The sequence below is a fragment of the Phalangium opilio genome, unplaced genomic scaffold (genome assembly GCF_054372755.1).
Source record: "Phalangium opilio isolate 3A_F unplaced genomic scaffold, DU_Popi_V2 ptg000070l_1, whole genome shotgun sequence".
Classification (NCBI taxonomy): domain Eukaryota; kingdom Metazoa; phylum Arthropoda; class Arachnida; order Opiliones; family Phalangiidae; genus Phalangium; species Phalangium opilio.
This window is the reverse complement of record NW_028324182.1, coordinates 5,477,505-5,495,725: the sequence shown is the minus strand read 5'-3', so window position 1 is coordinate 5,495,725 and position 18,221 is coordinate 5,477,505. Positions and strand designations below refer to the sequence as shown.

Genomic DNA, 18,221 nt, shown 5'->3' with positions numbered 1-18,221 from the left:
CAGCGATAAGAGTGACATTTTGCGTCACTCGCGATGTGTTTGAAATATCCCGTGATCCGAGAAAGGTATAAATAGGTTTATACAGCCGCTAGTAGGTGTTTAGAATATTGGTTCAATTTGGTTTTTCCAACAGAAAACGCGATCGATGAAACGAAAATGTTTGGAATAATAATACCTTTACAAACGTATTATTATACCAACCGGAAATACGTCAATATAATAGAGGTTACAGGTATACCAAGGTTCAAAGGTTGAATGAAATAGCCAGAAGTAATAATGAATTCAAAAGGCCCAACTCTATCTTATATCACTTAAACCCTAAGTTTACTTCCTATACTTCCTAATGATAGACTTACTGAGAGCTAGTTCGAGAACGACGCGAGAATTGACTACACTCTGTTTTGCAGTCCATCTTCCAATTTAGTCCGTACGAATTCTTTAACAGCTTTACGAGAATCTATGACGTTCAACCTACGTCACTTCATGACAAGCCCTCATTAACCAGTGACAAACTTATGGAACATATATACGAACTTACGCTTAAACCTAACGTAATTTTCAAGTTTAATTCACCACTTTTTAAAAAAAAAATTAAATATGCACCTTTGTGCACTCTCAACAATTGTCATCTAAGATCGCTACCGCCAGGTAACCCGTGATAACATGGTGGTAATTTTAGGTCCGTCCGTATAAATGGGCAAGAATGAATCTTATATTAGTATGATCATAAGTTAATTATGCCTCTAAGTACACAAATCGCTTCCACTTCTATGGCAATAGTGTTTGTCTGGCTCCCTTTAATGAAACCCTATACTCTCTCCGTATCATTTATCACCTCAACTTCAATACAAAATTGTACCGCCTAGCCTAGCGTTTCTTTTATCCCTTTTAGAATGTTTCAGGACTGAAACCGCCTCTATCTCACGAAAGAGAGAGGGATTTGGGGTTGCTCAAGTAAAATTCGTTCCCCCCCAGTGCCTGCCTATACGAAACGTAAAACTCTCCTTTATTCCACTGGATGATTTTTTTTTCGTCAGGACCGCTTGGTGGCTGCACCGCGACAGAAATTTCAAAATTTTCTCTCTTCGGATCTTAGCGCTATACGAGTTCTGACGTCACAGAAGCCTGCAGAAGATGCCCAGTTTTAACCCGTATTTGTGTACTTAGAGGCATTATTAACTTATGGTATGATTCATTCTTGTACAAAGCAAGAATGGAAACCGTCCCGGAGTTTTAACGTAATTAGACTGGTTTTATTATTAGAGTCGCCCATGGATTCTTCTCCGACTTTTTTAGTCCGCTAGTCACTCACCATAAATGGGCGGGGTTGTTGTCTCATCCCCGAGAAATTCCGCCCTAGTCACGTACCGTACCTACTACAGACTTCCCTAACCGTAACGATAATACACGTACATAACGTTTGGATAAATCACACACGCCAAACGCAAAAAAAGAGGAATTTTCGCTAACAATTAAGGAAATTACGCCAGGTTAGGCTTATCAGTTACCGGTATGTTAAAACAAAAGGTTCAACCTAAGTGAGGAGAAGGACGGGGTCGTGAATTTTGACGAGCTCCGTTCATAACCTCGTCGTTAATTAGGGGGTAATTTAACACCTTAAGTTTATGACGCAAGCTTAAAGATTATTTTTTTTTTGTTTTAAAATTCGGGAACATATTAAAGACTCGAGGAGGGTCTGACACGAGTCACGTGACCTGTCAAAACGAAGTATTTTGGCACGAATCTGAAATGTTTAAATTCCAAGGGAAATTAAAACTGATTTCTATCGTGGAGGCTTACCAAATGTCTACTCCAAAGTCAAGGATATTTTTATCTCAACAATTTTCTGATTTGATATTGAAAAAAAAACTTTATGAAAGTCCTTCATGGTAATGTATTTTTTCAACTCGGAACATTCTCCCAAAATTATGGGCCCCTTTTTTATATCATTAAAGCTTTCCTTCGTTACTAGCTTAGATATGAGAAATAAGGTTTTTCACCAGAAGCGTGCACTAAAGTAGAAACGATTTAAAAGATCTAGGCCTAGGAAGAATTTTTGGGAATGAAAACGATAGAGGGAAATAAAGCCACCGTAACCAGAGCATGATGATGGTGCGGTGGTGGGTTTCCACAGAGATAGGATCGGGTTTTGAACCCAAGGTTTCTCATTTTACCATAACCTGACATACACCCCCATCTCATCTTCTCTCTCGAAAATGGGATGAGAGACGTAACAATTACCAGCTTGGGAGCCCCCAAATGAATATTTTGGCGGCGTGGTCATTAGGACAATGTTTCGAGTTCCCCTCCTCGTCTGCCAAGGCCCGTTCTATCGGTAGCTTCATGCGAGGACACTAATTAAACGGTCGTTAAAGCCAAACTGCCTCTCGACAAGCCCATGCCAAAAATATTTGGAAGGAGAGAATTTAAAAGAAGAAAAAAAAAGAGTACAATAATCTTAATGACGACCCAAGTTTTGATTATCCCTTGCCCATATAGTGTTAGGCCTAGGACCAAACTTTAATTTCAGTGGTGGCGCCACACTTAGGCTACTTTGAAATTTCGCCAGTCAATGCCGGGTCCCCAAGATTCGACAGCGAAAGATAATACAAGAGCTGCAAAACTAGCTTTTGACTTCAATTAAATAGCTTCTTTCGGTCAAAGCAGGGCAACAATGGGTGGTGTTGGTTGAAAAGAGAAAGCGTACGTCAGTTCCTATCGGCATTTTTGGGGCCTGAAGCGTTTTGAAATATGTATGGGTGTTTTTAGTTTTATGTAAAGGAAGTGTATACATTTATATGTATACATTTTAATGCAGATCATTAACGCTTCCCCAGTAACTCGTTTCCTCTAGCCTTCTCGACTTGTTAGGAAAACTGAAAACTTAAAGAATTAATCAACACTTCTTGTTTCGAAGACAATGACCGAGAGAAACTTCACCAACAAAAGATGTATTTTTGGGATTTGAGGGTGACCGTTCTCAAAGCCCTTATTATGAAGGATGCATTAACAAAGACAAAAATTAGGCTTAACATGAACAGAGCGTGTGGGTGCTCGGTACTTAAAGGTTAAAGGTTTTCGTAAACATTGACTTCTAACTTCGTGGGCACCGTTCTTGAATTAGTTATTCAATGTAAACGGGACCGAATTTGAACTGAACTCAACCCAACCTCAAAACTGCGTTATATTTTAGATTCATAACCCGTGGAAAGCGCTTCATTGTTAAAATTCCCCCGCGGAATAAAACCGCGATTTAAAAGCGAACGAAGGAAGAAAAATCATTAGTTGGATCCTTCCTCGTCATATTCTGCATTCTCGTTTTTATATCAGAATTACACCGAGGGATAAATGTCGGAGTTTCCCCAAGAATGGTGGAACGACTGAACGAAATAATTCGACTGCAAAATGCTCCAGGGACTAACAAAACGCCAGATACAACCACAGGCTAGAACTCTTTCTCTCTCTCTCTCTTCATCATGCATCCCTATCTGATCCCATTTTGAAAAGGTTAGGCCTAGCTAGATAGTCAAAAGAGAGAAAAGGGGAGGGACCAACAGCTAGGATGAAAAGGAATTAAAAACCACAGCAAAGTTCAGAATTGTCGACAGCTAAGGGGTTACAAAAGATTTGGGAGGCTGAATTCAATTTCACCCCAAAGCACGATTTTTAAAACGTTATCGTTCATGGTTGAGTTACTTCAACCTCTAGAGACTTATTTTGTGATTTTTAGACAGAAGCGTTAGAAAATATTTACACTGCATTTGGGTAAAAATTTACGTTCAACATCCAGATATTAAGCGTTGCCTAAAGGTAAGGATCATTACAATTTTATACAACATGGTAGTTATTATGGTTGGGCTTTAACGAAGTTAGACCTAATTTTGACATGGCTTATTTACTGGTCCATTCTCAAACGTTTATAAATCTTTGGTGGAGATAAAAAATAAATTTCCAAAAAAAAATAGAATTACTTACAGATGACAGCGACAGTAGCGGTCTCCGCCACGGTTTGTCCGAGTGTCTCGCTCACAGCCATGCAATGGAACGTCTTGGTAACTGACTCCTACCAAGCAAAAAATAAAATAGTAGATATAAAATATTATACAAGAAGAAAACCGTCAAACGCGTCAACAAAGTTTCCACGTTCGAATTTATCTTTCCAAGGAATGGATAAAAATCGAAGATCATCTTGAAAAAAAATTTCCCAACTCTTCCTGACTCGGATATCAACAGAAAACTTACGAAAAGGAATGAAATTTGATATATTTCTAGCTCCTCACTAAATTTAAAAAATCTACTCTATAACAGACCCAGATAAAATTCCTAAAAATAAAACCAATTCTCTATTTCAATTTTGAGAAGTTGTAAGGCCCCTACAAGTTGTTTTTTAGGTGAGCATATATGTATTGCGGGTTAAACATTTCTACAGGGGCTCGTAGAAAATATATGGGGAAAAATAACCCTAAATGTTGGCTTCCTCGTTGTAACTCATAGTTGATCTAAACATAGAAAAATTTGAAAAAATCTAATATTTTCCATATACTTTATAATTTAAATGCATTTTGTTACTAAATAAAATATTACCATCAAAACAACCGTTAAACGAGTTTGTCCATCAGGAAAAAAAAATTATTTAAACCAAACTTCGCCGTTTCCTGAAAATTAAATCAGTTGACAAGGAAAAAACCATCTAAATTATATTATTTGTTTAAAGTTGTCCCCTAGTTCTCATTTATTTATATTAGAAAGTTTGTAATCAAAGCGAAGCGAAACAAAACGAAAAAAGCAACCATGTGAAGCTTAAATTGAAAACGGGGAGAAAGAATAACACTATAATCATTAATGAGTAAAGAAAGAACAAAGCCAAAGCACCGACAAAGAAAAGTTTTTCTTATATTATACTTTAACCCTAAATTGTTTTCTCCCATACCTTCTTATAAATAGTAACTTAAACCTAAGCGCGTGCTTGCCTTAACCGAGTTCACCCAATTACCGTCGTTAAATAGAGGTAAACAAAATGCGCAAAAAGAAAGCTATAATTGAAAATATTAAGCCTAAAGTGGGGTTGGCCCTCGTGCTAGAATATTGTCTAGAGCCTAAGCGTAAAAACAAAGAAACATAGGGTAATTCTTTTCGAGATTCCAGACGGTTTTAGACCAAAATAACGTGTCCCTAAGGCGTAACGTATAATAGATGAATCCAGTGGAAGCAAAATGCACTCTTCACTTGGATAGTGCTCAAGTTACAGTTTGGTTAAGACTCAAGAGCAGTTTGCAAAAACAGCGAAAGCGGAGGCGCGTTAATATGTATAATTTTAAGCCTTTACACTGCTCTTGCATGGAAGCTGTAGCAAACGTGTATTCCGAATACAGACACCCAAAATTTACAGAAGATACAAGGCGGATTTCTATAGCATCTAACCCATGGCCAGCCGCGCGTTCACGTATAGTAAACCCCGCTTGAAAAAAAAAGGCAATACCATAATCTAAAAAATAGCAATAAAGCAATTTTGTAGCGGGTCACCATACGATATTAAAACGCCTTCATTGAATTCAAGCCACGCGTGAAAACATTAAGGCGTTGTAAATACTATCATTTCGAGTGGCTTTTGCTATACACCATACCAGAAAGACCCAATCCACCCCCGTCCGCAAAATAAAAAGAGAGCTACCGGTAAAGGGGACATTTGGTCTAATATCTTCTAAAACAAACCGAGATAGCCTGTGAGAGAACGGCTTTAGCATTGCTAGTGGAAGGTCGCCAAGAAAAAAAAAACCCGCCCGCGAATCGATATGATGCGGCATAGCGGGTCGCGGAAGAAGACAGAGAACATCGGTCGAAATTCGGTCAGAGGAAAAAGGGCCAAAAGGGATATGTGCCTACAAAGAGTTTTTATTTCTTTGGCAAATTAATCTTACGCCAATAAAAAGGGTAATTTTCTACATGTCTAAAATTAGATCTAGATCCCTTCATCCAGAGCTTAATACTATAATATGTTTAACCATAAGATATGTTCCATAAGTTTGTCACTGGTTACTGAGAGCTTGTCATGAAGCGACGTCTGGTGAGGCGCTGTCAAAGGCTTAGTTCAGACTAAATAGTTAGATGGAAGTCCTGCAAAACCGAGTGTAGTCAATTCTGGCGTCGTTCTATTAAGTCTCTAGCATTACGAAATATAGGTATTGTCAAACCTATGGAACATATCTTATAAACATATGGTTTAACCTTTCAAAGCAAGCAAATTATCAGCTATATTTCCTTTCAAAAATTTTGTTTAAACGATACACGTATATTTTTTTAAACTGATTATTCAGCGACTCAATTTAGATAACAAGAAACGTGCTCAAGTATCTTTCTATTTTTCTCTCCTTTCATTCTGACACCATGCATTTCTCGCACGCGCTTTTTAAACAATGGCTGCAGTTTTTCCCGCCAAAACTAAACGACAAACAATAAAAATATTTTTACGGTGGATAAAATGTCACCATCCAAATGGCCAGCTGAAACCGTAAGAATGTGCATGGCACATATGGGATTTCACCGCGCGAATCTCACATTCAGTCTCGTTGCTTACTTAGCTTGACACGTAAACTCGCGGTGCACGGATCATTACTTTAAAAGAAAAAGGGGTATCTATCAACAAAACGTTCAACTTATCGAAACTAACGCCAGTAAAGCTACATACGCTGGTAACCAGGTCTACACGTTTCTCTACTATCCTAGTTGTCACTTTACTAGCTTAAATTCAACGAATGAATTGTACCGTACTATACTAAAGAATTTAAACGACTTTCTTTTACTTGAACTTTCATCTTAGAAAATATTAAATAATCCGAGTAATATTGAACTACTTTTAGAAATTTAGAAAACAAAGATGCGGTATTTTCTTGCAAACATTGTTAGTATTTTGGTTCTCTTAAACCAGACTAAAGAACAGAACACAAGTATAATATTTACTGATCAGAAATTTCAAATGATAATTGTATAAATTCATACTTAAACTTCAGTTCTAAAACTGTAAAATCCATATCAATTTTAAAGTTCAAAGTTAAGATTTCTGTGAGGGCTAGGAAAGCTTTATTCAGTTGTAGAGTGCATTACATATTCCTCTCGCGCCGTTTACTCCTTATCAGCGAAACCTTGTTTATGGGATCCCTTATTCTTTTTCTCTCTTACACATAACACACACTCTCTTTTAAGTTTAATATTGAGACTAAAGATTCTAAAGAATCGTGCGAAACGGAAAAAAAATCCAGCTTTTTTTTATTTTACAACTGAACTTAAGAGAGAGAGTTGTTACCCGGGATTGAGGGTGCACCCAGTAACAAAAGTCGCTTCAAGAAAAGAAATGACTCGAAAGAAACTTATTTTCGCTCGTAAAAAAATTTGGAGGACTTAGGCCTATATGTATGTACATGCAACTCTTTTAGTCCATCGACAAACGAATAGCAAAATTTTACGACGTCACCTTTTCAGATTTTTTACATTTTTGAACAGGAAAAATAAAAAACTTATTTGAAGAACTTTTTTCCTTTAGGTATTTTAATTTTTTTCTCTCTCTCACCGTTAAGGAATTTTAAATTAAAATGGGAGAGGAATTTGAAGGAAGAATGCCTTTATATGTATTTAGTTTTCGATAATGGAAACCTGTCAATGAAGAGTTAGGTACATATACATTTTAAAAATATTTTCTATTTATTTTTTTTCCGATTGAGACTCTCTAATAGAATTAAAAATTAGTAGAATGCTTCTTGGCTAAAAAAGTAGGATCTAAGCTTGGATTAAATACAACTATGTAAGCCTAGTTAAATTTAATCCAAGATCTAACGTAATAATTCGAAAACTTTCTAAGCCTTTGTTTTTAAATTTAGATATTCCGCGCTCTTTAATAATTCGAAAGGTCACATGATTAGTGAATAATATTAGATGTCTTAAGGTATTTTTCTAAAAGTAAGATTATTTTTAGATGTCTAAAAAATTAAACCTAATACGTTAGTGGCATACGTCTGACATTTTTATTCCGATGGTAGACGCGAAAGAGAAAAAAGATACGAGGAAAGAAAAAGTGTGTAATATTGATTAGGAATTCCTATCCTAATGGAAAAGTTCTGTTTCTTCTTGGCTTCTACATTTCGCCGGAGAGTATTACGAATGACGTAGGAATTTTTCCCGGGCTTTCCTCATCTTTATACTTTATAACCCTAACCTAGTATATCTTTCTACGTATATACGAAGATGACTGAATAAAAAAATGAAGCTAAGGAACGCGCGTAAAATTCCCGCATTTTTTAACGTTTCTTCGTAGACATCTTTTACGTTCACGCAGTCTTAAAAGCCTGCAACTTTTATAGTGCTTTCCATCTCGTAAGGCTTAAGAGAAGAGGAAACCATGAAGTAGGATAGACCGTATTGAAAAGTGAAAAGGGTTAAGGAACGTTTATAGACGCGTTTTACGTTCTAAACCTAGGGATTGGACAACTGCTTTTTACACTAATTATTTCAGTGTTGAGAGATACCCCGAACTTCGAATGTAAGTAAGTGTTTCTCCCCTTGTTCGACACAGTCTCGTGTTGTAGGCGAAGACGGCTATTTTCAAGATTATCCTCGATGCTGAATTTTTACAACCAACATATACATTTTCATAAAGACCGTCTAGGCTGGCTTCCGCGTTTTTTCGAAGATATGTTCCATAAGTTTTTCATGAAGTGACGTAAGTGAAACGTCATAGACTCTCGTAAAGCGACTCCTGATGAGGCGCTGTTAGGCGCTTAGGAGAGACTAAATAGGAAGATGGACTGCAAAACCGAGTGTATAGTCAATTCTCGCGTCGTTCTCGATCTACCTCCCATTAAGTCTCTAGCATTAAGAGTATAGGTAGTGTCTTACTTATGGAACATATCTTATGAACTTATGGTATCACGAGAAAGGTTTTATAGATATTAAATAGCTTTTTTTGTAACATATGGTTGATATGATGTAGTTAAACTAGACCTATTTGGTTATTAAAACGCATTAAGGAGTCTACTTCTAAGAACCGACTTGCAATATTTTGACAAACATTTCTGTGTAAATTTCATCTGCATCAATAATTGCAATATAACGCTAGTAAAAATGTCTCGAAACATTCTTAGAATATTGTGATTATTAATAAAGTAATAAAAACACGAATTTGGTTGTAACTTTAGCCCTGAATTCTTGGAACCTTTTAGACTTTAAGAAACAACAAGAGAGCCCATATTAGCAATTAAACATTACTACTAATGAGTTGTACTAAATACGTCAGAAAAAGCATTAAGAAAATTGTTTTGCCTCATTATACAAAATATTTTTTGGGGGCGTGGTCTAACTGACAAATGCAGAACGAGGGTCAAGTTCTGTTAAAGAGAATTTTCGAAAACACGATCGAGAAAACAAACACTTCGTAAAAACAAGCTCGTCTCAATCACGAATATTGGAGCCGCGTGTTACAGAACGAGTGGAAAAGATCAATCCACAACTAATACAGATCTTAAAAGGAATGGAAAAGAACAGGAATAAGGATGAAGGAGAATAAAGGGAAATGCCTTCATTCATACGATTGTCAATATTTCAAACAAATGTAAAAAAAAAAAAAAATAACGCATTCGTTTTACTAAGGGCTGAACATTCGCCTTTGGTTTTGTTCTTCTTACCATTTTTTTTAAAGGGCTGTTTCCCGCGGGATTTTCAGCCAGTAAAGAATTGGAATTGATTCAATCCTATCATGAATATACAGGCTGTTCTATTAAGGGTGGTAGAAACGAAGTACAACGGGTTTTATGGGCGATTTTGAGTCTAAAACTTTTCCATGACATTCTGCCTTAAGGAACACCGTTTCCAAGTTATGATTGGTTTGTTTCACGGATGGGCTGTTAATTAAATTAGCATGACTTTCAGTTCCTTCCTTAAATTTAAGGGACCATCTTTAAAGCACTCCAATCATAAAATCATAACTTTTAAACGGTGGCCCTTAAGCAAAAATGTCATAGAACATTTTGACTCAAAATAACCCATAAAACCCTCTGTCATGCCACTCTTTTTGGAACACCCTCTATTAAATTGAGGAGATATTAAAGATTGAAAGTGCTATGAAGTAAAACTACACGTGTTGGTCAATAATATTATCCTTATTGCGAGATATTACTAACGTTTAATAAACTCGGTAGAATTGAATTCATTCTTGGCAGAGGTCTAAGTTCGATTGAAGTTAGAAATCCCCACCCATTCTACTTCCACAAATCTCGTGATTTATGGCGCGAAATCTCGAATGATTAATGTTGAAACAAATCTATGAAACAAGGGCGCGTCTCGTCTCATTTTTGTTCTACTCTAACCACCACGCGCTTAGAATCCAATCGCTCTTTTCTTTTCTAGCGCCAAAACGAAGATAGGTTTAATATACAGTGATTCCGATTTAAAAGTAGAAAAAAAAAAACCAGAATACAGGAGAGTTAACCAGAAAAATTTGGGAAAAAGAAAAAGAAATCTCCGGCTCTTCTGTCTTTTCAAAGGCGGTCTGAATTGCCACGGTATTAGGGATGCGGTTCGGAAATTTGCCAATAAAAGAGTTTATCAAGTTTTGTCGATAACACGTGTGTAATTTCTCGTACTTTGCGATGGGAAAAATTAGAGTTCCGCCTTAGGTATTACAGGAAGATTATTATCCTGGGAAGAAGGGTTATCGTTGCGAAGAGAATTCTCGGTTAACAAGGTTTTTAAACTACATAATTAATCGTGTTTCCCTTAACCTAACACGCAAAGAGAAAGGTTCTCTAGTTCTATAAAACCAGACGCTACCATACGGGCACCCGCATTAAACAGTTTTGTTGCAAAATCAAAGCGCAATAATCATTACTCGGAAATATTTCCTAATTAAGTTAAAGTTCGTCAATTTGAATCCGAACTCGTAAATTATACACGGCTCCGTTTATAAGGATGTTATTAATATATACCACGAACCGAGTGTAATATATACCGCGCGTGCAAACTATCGCGGACCGAGTAAACCTTTAGTAGATATCAGCTTTGCATATTAATACGTTTTGCCATACAGAGCTTATCTATAAAGCGTAAGCCGGGAGAGACGTCTTTAGACGATGCGTCAATGTTACGTAATCAAATCCGATATTGGCTGTAGAATAGTGCCGGATATGGAAGTTTGGATGGGTGGGTGTGAGTGGGATAAATTCGATGGATGCTATATAAGATTGAGGGCGTAAATAGCCTCGATTCGCTGGGTTTAAGGTTAGCGATAGTTTGCAGAACGGACATTAAACAACGTGACACATGATGATAGCATTCGATTTCGACTAATTTACCTGCCTGGATATCGTGACGGAGACGTTGGACGAGGTCATCCAGCCTCCGGCCACTTTCTCCTTTCCATTCCCCGTCGGTTGAGTTCGGGCACCGTCCACTACCCAAGCGATGGACACGGGAGGATTACTCGGACCTGTAACGCACGTTATCGTTATCGTGTCACCGGACCGCGCTTCTGCTGGACCAAAGATTTTGACGTCCGTTGGTGCAACTGCAAACAAAATTCAGTAAATTTGTCTCCTTATTAATCAAGCCCTTTTTATTTGGCGATGTTGGATAATTATTAATACTAATAGCATTAGCAGTAAATATTAGTGAGTTTAAATTAACCTAAATACCTTAAAACTAATTTATCTAAAACGGTCTCTTTCATTTAATTAAAGAAAATCCCTGGTTTAACTTTTCAAGCCATGATTAAATCTACCATCCTTAAAAATAAAAACAGATATAAAAAAGAATCTAAATTAGAAGGCCGATTTTATTTTCTTTCATTTAATGTACCTCGGTAGTTGAATTGGCCCTCGTTTTTTATGAGAAACAGACTTGGCCTAACGGTGCACAGACAAAAATAAGATAAGTTGCCGAATAAAATAAAAGCGGTAGAGACCACAAAGAAAACTAATCAACTAAAAATTGCGCTTGGAAAACTATATTTTTTCTTCTCTTGAACCAAGCAAGAAACAAACCACGGTTAAAACATCGCCAATAGACCAAAACGAAGGGACTTCTTGTTTTTTTTGTTTTTTTTTTTGTTCCCATACAGCTAGGCCTAATAGAGTTAAACCTTTTTTTGCAGAAGGGAAACTATCAAAGGCTTAAGGAAGTTGAAAAAAAAGAGAAAATTTCTCGCGCGCAAAAAAAAAAGGAGACCCTCGTTCAAATAATCCATTACGTGCCCCAATAATTTAACATGACTTAATTTATTGATCTACTATTGAACGACCAATTTCTTCGCTAGAAACTCCCTTGCCTTTTTTTGGGTACCTTTTTATTTAAGTCTTTAACGGTATAGTAAAAAGCTCGGGAAGAAAATTTGCCGAATGTTTTTAGGGTTAGGGTTAAGAAAAAGCGAAAGATAAAAAACTTAGGACAAAATGAAGGGATGAATCGATTCTTTGGAATAGTGCAGAGTTTACGGTAGCTCCCGCGATTCAAGATGGAGAAGCAAAAAAATAAAGAAAGAAAAAGAAAAAGAAGGCCTGGGAGCTAGGGAAAAAATCTCGGATTTCCTAGCCCAATTAGAGGAAAAGGCACCAGCCGTACAAGCCCTTTCCACTCACTCTCTTTGGCTTTAGTTTTTTTAAACGCCAGGTTTTCGCTTTTTTTTACGTAACTCTACTTATAACCTTACTAAAACTTACGTAGGATGTCTATACCATACCTACGAATTTAACTATAGGACTAAAACCATAAAACAAAAATAAGGTCACTCCTTCTATAATTTACCATTTTTTGCGCAACTCATAACAAAATATCCTTAGTTATCCGAAGATGGACGTCTTGGCTAACCCCAAGAAAAAGCCAAGATAAAAGACGCGGTATTCCCTTTCGTGTCCCCGAGTGACAATAAAGAAGATGAAGCTAAGCCTATACTAAACCATTAATGGTGAGAGGGGAAAACCTCAATCGCTTAATATCTCAGCTTCCACGGTAGAAACAATTCGATTCCCTCGTAATATCGACCGCGAAACTATCATTTTAGCGTTGTTTAAAGGGAACCGAGGCCTAACACAATAGCTAAGCCTAATCTTATACCTACCAGACAACGTAAATGGAAATAAACAAGGAAAGAAAATCAACTTACACAAAACGTTTAACTCGACCGACGTATCCATGGGTAAGCTGGTAACGACGCTCGACGCCACGCACTTGTAGACTGCCTCGTTATCGGTGGGTTCTACGGTAAAGGTGTGAATATTGGTAGCTTCCCTTCCGCTGGTGGAATACGTCACGTCCACTTCCACTTCGTTCTTGTACCAAACTAGCCTGGCCGGTGGATTACCACCCATAGAGATGCAGGCGAGGGTTAAAGTGTCCCCTGCTTGAACGACGTCTCCTTCGTGGTAACCCTCTATGACGGGTTGTCCTGGGGGATCTACGCGTCCGAAAAATGAGACAACGTATCCAAATTTCAAAAGACACTCGACGACAGTTTTAGAAATCGCGGAAGTAATTAAGTTGGGCAAAATGCGGTGGCAGCCGTACCAACGTAGAAAATATACACCACTTTAGCGCGTTTATTTTGGTAGGGTTTCAAAATTGGCCCACTCTGAATTTAACCTATAATGAACGTTTTTAACGACCTCCAAAAGGCGAAAAATTTTCAAAACACGAGTTTAAAAATAATATTTTGTACCTAGAAAAGGCCATTACAATAAATGAGAAAATTTTCTGGTGTAAAATACGTTAAAATTCGTGTACGTGTTCCCATTGCCAATTAAGTTTCCGGCTGGAAGGTTGTTCCTTTCAACCCTTATTACGTACTTCCCACTCATTCCTTGGGTTCGGATGGACACCCAGGAAATTAAGGTTCAAATTGCGTTTGCTTTCTTTAAACAGATAGACAAGCCGTGTTGAATTTAACGGGACTAATTTTGAAAGCGGGCTAAACTCCGACTGACGTCTAAGAACTATTCCGCTTAATTTTTATTACCCCATTAAAGTTGAGCTCGCTTCTTCCCACGTTTTATACGAGAATTTTAAAAACAACAGATTTTCCTAATTTTTTTTTATTCTGTAAAAAAAGGCTTACGAAATTCTTGTTATATAATAATCATTACTTATCCTCTTAACAATGCAGAATAAAAATTTCAGCTTAAATGACGTTTCAAGAAATAAGTTCTTAATCAAAAATCATTAACATTGACGTACAGTTTTATTTTATTTTAAATTTGTTTTGGTCTTAAAGGGAGGATGGAAAGGAAAAATCAAATGATTTTTCTTCGACTCATGTAGAAATTATTAAGACCAATCTGCATAGTGAAACCTCCAGGAAAACCTCCTTAAGGCAGGCAGAACGTTACGCGATTGGTCAGAGGTGCTAATTTCATATTATCCATGATACGTAAAAATAATTTGAATTTTAAAATCATTCGGAGACTGTATTTCCTGGATGTTTCATTGTCCAGATAAGTCTTATAATTTGTAGAAGAATAGATAATAAAAAATCACTTCATTTTCCATTTCACCCTCCTTTTAAGGGCATAATTCTTAAAAGCATTCTTTCTAAAAAATGCATAGAAGAAAGACCTCCAAAGTTTTTGCTTTGGAAAGAGTTTTTAGTAAAAAAGAATTGATATAAAATCGATTAGCCTTAGCCTATCCGCTTTTCCGGCGAAGAAAAAAATGTTTCTAAATTGGAAGAAAATTCCTTAACCTTTTTAATAGTCTGAAATTAAAAGTCAATCCATTTTCTCGGATTAACTACTACGGAGAAAAGTTTATAACAAAATGGCCTTCCCGTTTAAAAATATCCTTTTTAAAAATATTCGCCTTGCAATTTTTTTTTTTTGGTTTAGAAATTTCTTTTGTTTTAAGTTAATATCGAAGGGTGAGGAACTGAGTTACGAGCCAAGGGAAGTTCAGGAGCTCTAGAGAGAAGAGATGGGAGTGAGAAGAGTACTATGAACTATGACAGAGTGGAGTTGAAGGCGATAGGGGAAATTCCCCCAAAAGCGTAAAAAAAAAATCCGATAATGACCCAAGCTAAAACCGATACAGAAAACGCTATCTTCCGTATCCGATACGATATTTTTCTCTCTTCCAGGTTCAGCTCAGCTTCTGGGCAATCTTTTCATTCAATATGCGCCTTGAAACGTTAAAGGATGCCGAACAGTGTGCTAGTAACAAGCTGCTTAATCCTATATTCCATCTCAGTAACAGAGATCCATATTGAAACCTGGTGTAGTTAGGCTTAAGTTTCATTGATCTTAGATGCCAGATAAATTTGAAATTAGGCAGCGTTTAGGCCTTACGCGCGCTGAATTCGCAACCGGTACGGGGTAAAACACATTTGGTTCGATAACCGTGATAGGAAAAATTGCGATTTTTGCCTCATAGACAAAAATTTCCCTTTTTTTCCGGATTCGCGCGTATTTCGAAAGAAAAGGCGGCAAAAATTCCTCGCGCAACGAAACGTACCTTAAAGGGAAAGTCTCATCAAAAAGGTTTAAATTTTCAAACCCAATTTAATGGGATGTGATGTTTTCTCTTTTTTAAAATAAGACAAGTTTCTTTAAGATCGGTTAATATTTCGCCAAGACACAAATTTTTCCAAATAATTTGAAACACTAGGCTTAGTAATAACATTGCTTTTAAGATTAGGGTTAAGCCTACACCTTATTTCACACATTTTTCGCCTTCTACGTCACAGGAAACTAAGACCAACTTAAGGTATCGCGAAATTTTTAGTATTTTGTTTTGAGGGAACAAAATTTCTTTTTGGTATATAAAGTGTGATAAAGAAAATTCTTTTGAAATTATTGAAAAATTATTATTGTTTATATAGACACGCTCTATGGCGTGTTTAAAAATTGTGCGATATAAATGAGACTTGGCCTTTAAGATAGACCCATAAATTTCAACGCGATGAAACTTCCGCGGTAATATAGTATCGGAGAGCCATCAGTAAAGTTATTGGAGGCTTTGACTTTGCTCTTCAAAGAGTGTATATCGCGCCATTAGTACCTCTCCACCCATTTCCCGCCAAAAGTTAAAAAGGCGCGGAAATTGAAAGTTAGTATAAAAAAAAAGACTGAAAATAAACTCAGAGGATGGCCTTAAACTTAAGTTCAGTTTTCAAGTTGGAGGTTCAACGCTGCAGATCGGGATTGGCGTCCAAAAATAGTATAATAGCTTGATGGATTTTTCCCCCCATAGCGTGTGGGGGTTGAAAGTTAATAAGAGATTGATTTTTTTCTTTCTTTTTTTGTTAAGGGATTGGGGGGTGAGGGAGGGCCATTAAGTGGAGCGGAAAGTTAGGGGTTTACCCGAAAGCGGGAGGTGGAGCTCAAAATCAATTAGTTCATTCCCTATTTCTAGCTAAGAATTAACGTTGATCTATGGGTGATAAATCAAAGTCTCGTTTCTAGATATTAAATCACCAAAAAGGTGAAATATATCTAACGTTTTAACGACCATCAAGATCCCCTTTATAAAATTACGTTACCATATAGGTTATAGGTCAATAACCCAAGGTTTAATTATACCAAATGTTGCAAATTATATTGATTATCCTAGCCTGAATTTTGAGATAGATTAATTAATAGTTTGGCGCTTGCTTAATTCCATTTCTTATTTCTGTTTCAGCAGGGATATTTTTAATTTTAGAAGTAGGAATGGAGAACAGAGAAAACTGGGCGCGCGTCAAAGTCCACGGGACGGGACGGAGGGGTATGAAAGAAGAGGCGGGTCATAGTGACAGAGGTAAAAAGGAATTACGTATTTTTTCCGTCGCCGTCAGCAACGTCATCAAAACGTAGGTTAAGTTAATTTGAACTTTTCGTTACGTGTTGGAGGGAGGGGCTCTATATTGGGTTATGAGTCGGACGGAAGTAAATACTAACCGTTCTCCATTGCTACTTCTTAAATGAAATCTATTCCTGGTTTCAGTAAAAAGAAGTTTATCACATTGTCCCTTTGGTTTCAAGGGAGAATGAATTGATTAAACCACTCTTTGGATGTATTCGGCCAATCACGCGTGCAATAGCTACAATCCTTTAGTTTCATATAGCTCCGATCTAATTACGTAATACGTTTATTTAAAAGTAGGCCATTAAGCGTTGGAATAGCATTCATCAAGCTACGTTTAACAACTAAGTTCGGGTTCGTTCCATGGCGTATAGAAAGGGTCAAGTATGACGCCCCTAAAAAATAGAACATGGAAGTTATTCCCTCTCATAAATATTAATAGCGGTTCCGTACGTGGTATAATTTCGTATTCCTTATCGCAATAAGAGAAAGAAAAAAAACTAAATCCTTTATTTTTGTGGTTGGTGTGAGGGCATTTGTTTTGGGGAACTATTTTTTGCCGTTAAGTTTTTCGCCAGCGTCGTTAAGAGTTGGTAAGCAATAATAAGCGGTCGTAAGCGTAACTTACATAGAACGTTAATGGAAACGCTAGACTTGACGGGTTTCTGTAGAGCGGCGTGAGACGCTTCGCAGGCGTAGATGGCTCCGTTATCGTCCAACTTGGGATACAACGTGATGGAACTGACCGCCGTACGGTGATATTTGCCAGAATGCTTCACTTCCGTTATATATAAATCTGTCGGAAATAAAGAAAAAAAAATAACGCAATCGTAAAAATCATCCGCCTTCTTCTCTAGCAACGTTAGATTTTTCTGCCTTATCCATTGTTTTATTATATTTAGACATATTATCTCAAATTTTATTGCCTACCCATAGATCGCAACCTAGAAAGGGTGAAAATTTCCCTTCACATTTAGAATTATTACAGTAAAAATTTCGGGGTATTAAGTGTAAACAATTCTATACACTCAACAGTAAAGATAATAAAAATACCATACCAGACTCGTTTGCCAGATATCGTACGAAAATAAATAATGTAATAAAATACAATCTCATTCGGTGTAGGTTAACATTACGGGACTTGTTTAAGAAAGAAAAGATTTAACTCATATTTTTCTCCGCTTTTATGTTACAAGAACAAACAGAAAACTGAAAAACAGTCGCCAGACAATCCGTTCCAGACTTTTCGGGAAGGGATATGTCAGAAGGTAATGTCACTATAAATTTATCTCAACCTCAAATTACACTATATAGAAACCTTGGCGAAGTCCGACAGATCTAGCATTCTATACCGAAAACTCTGCTTGACCACAAGGAAGCACTAAAAAAATTGTAACAAAAATAAAAAATATACA

The 18,221-nt window shown here is 36.8% G+C and overlaps 2 protein-coding genes across 4 annotated transcripts in view; one reads left to right on the top strand and one right to left on the bottom strand.

Annotated features, from left to right (window-relative positions):
* The window catches only part of in (inturned planar cell polarity protein), a 191,778-nt gene that overhangs the window by 30,494 nt on the left and 143,063 nt on the right, over positions 1-18,221 (top strand). The gene's annotated exons all lie outside the window — the stretch shown is intronic.
* Positions 1-18,221, bottom strand: part of LOC149661238 (nephrin-like) — a 171,647-nt gene that overhangs the window by 13,955 nt on the left and 139,471 nt on the right. For all 3 annotated transcript variants that reach the window (XM_089842706.1, XM_089842704.1, XM_089842705.1), the window contains 4 exons: positions 17,435-17,602; positions 13,142-13,432; positions 11,337-11,548; positions 3,976-4,063 (listed from right to left, as the gene is read on the bottom strand). In XM_089842706.1, coding sequence (XP_089698832.1) covers positions 3,976-4,063; positions 11,337-11,548; positions 13,142-13,432; positions 17,435-17,602 — 759 coding nt within the window. The remainder of the gene's footprint in view (positions 1-3,975; positions 4,064-11,336; positions 11,549-13,141; positions 13,433-17,434; positions 17,603-18,221) is intronic.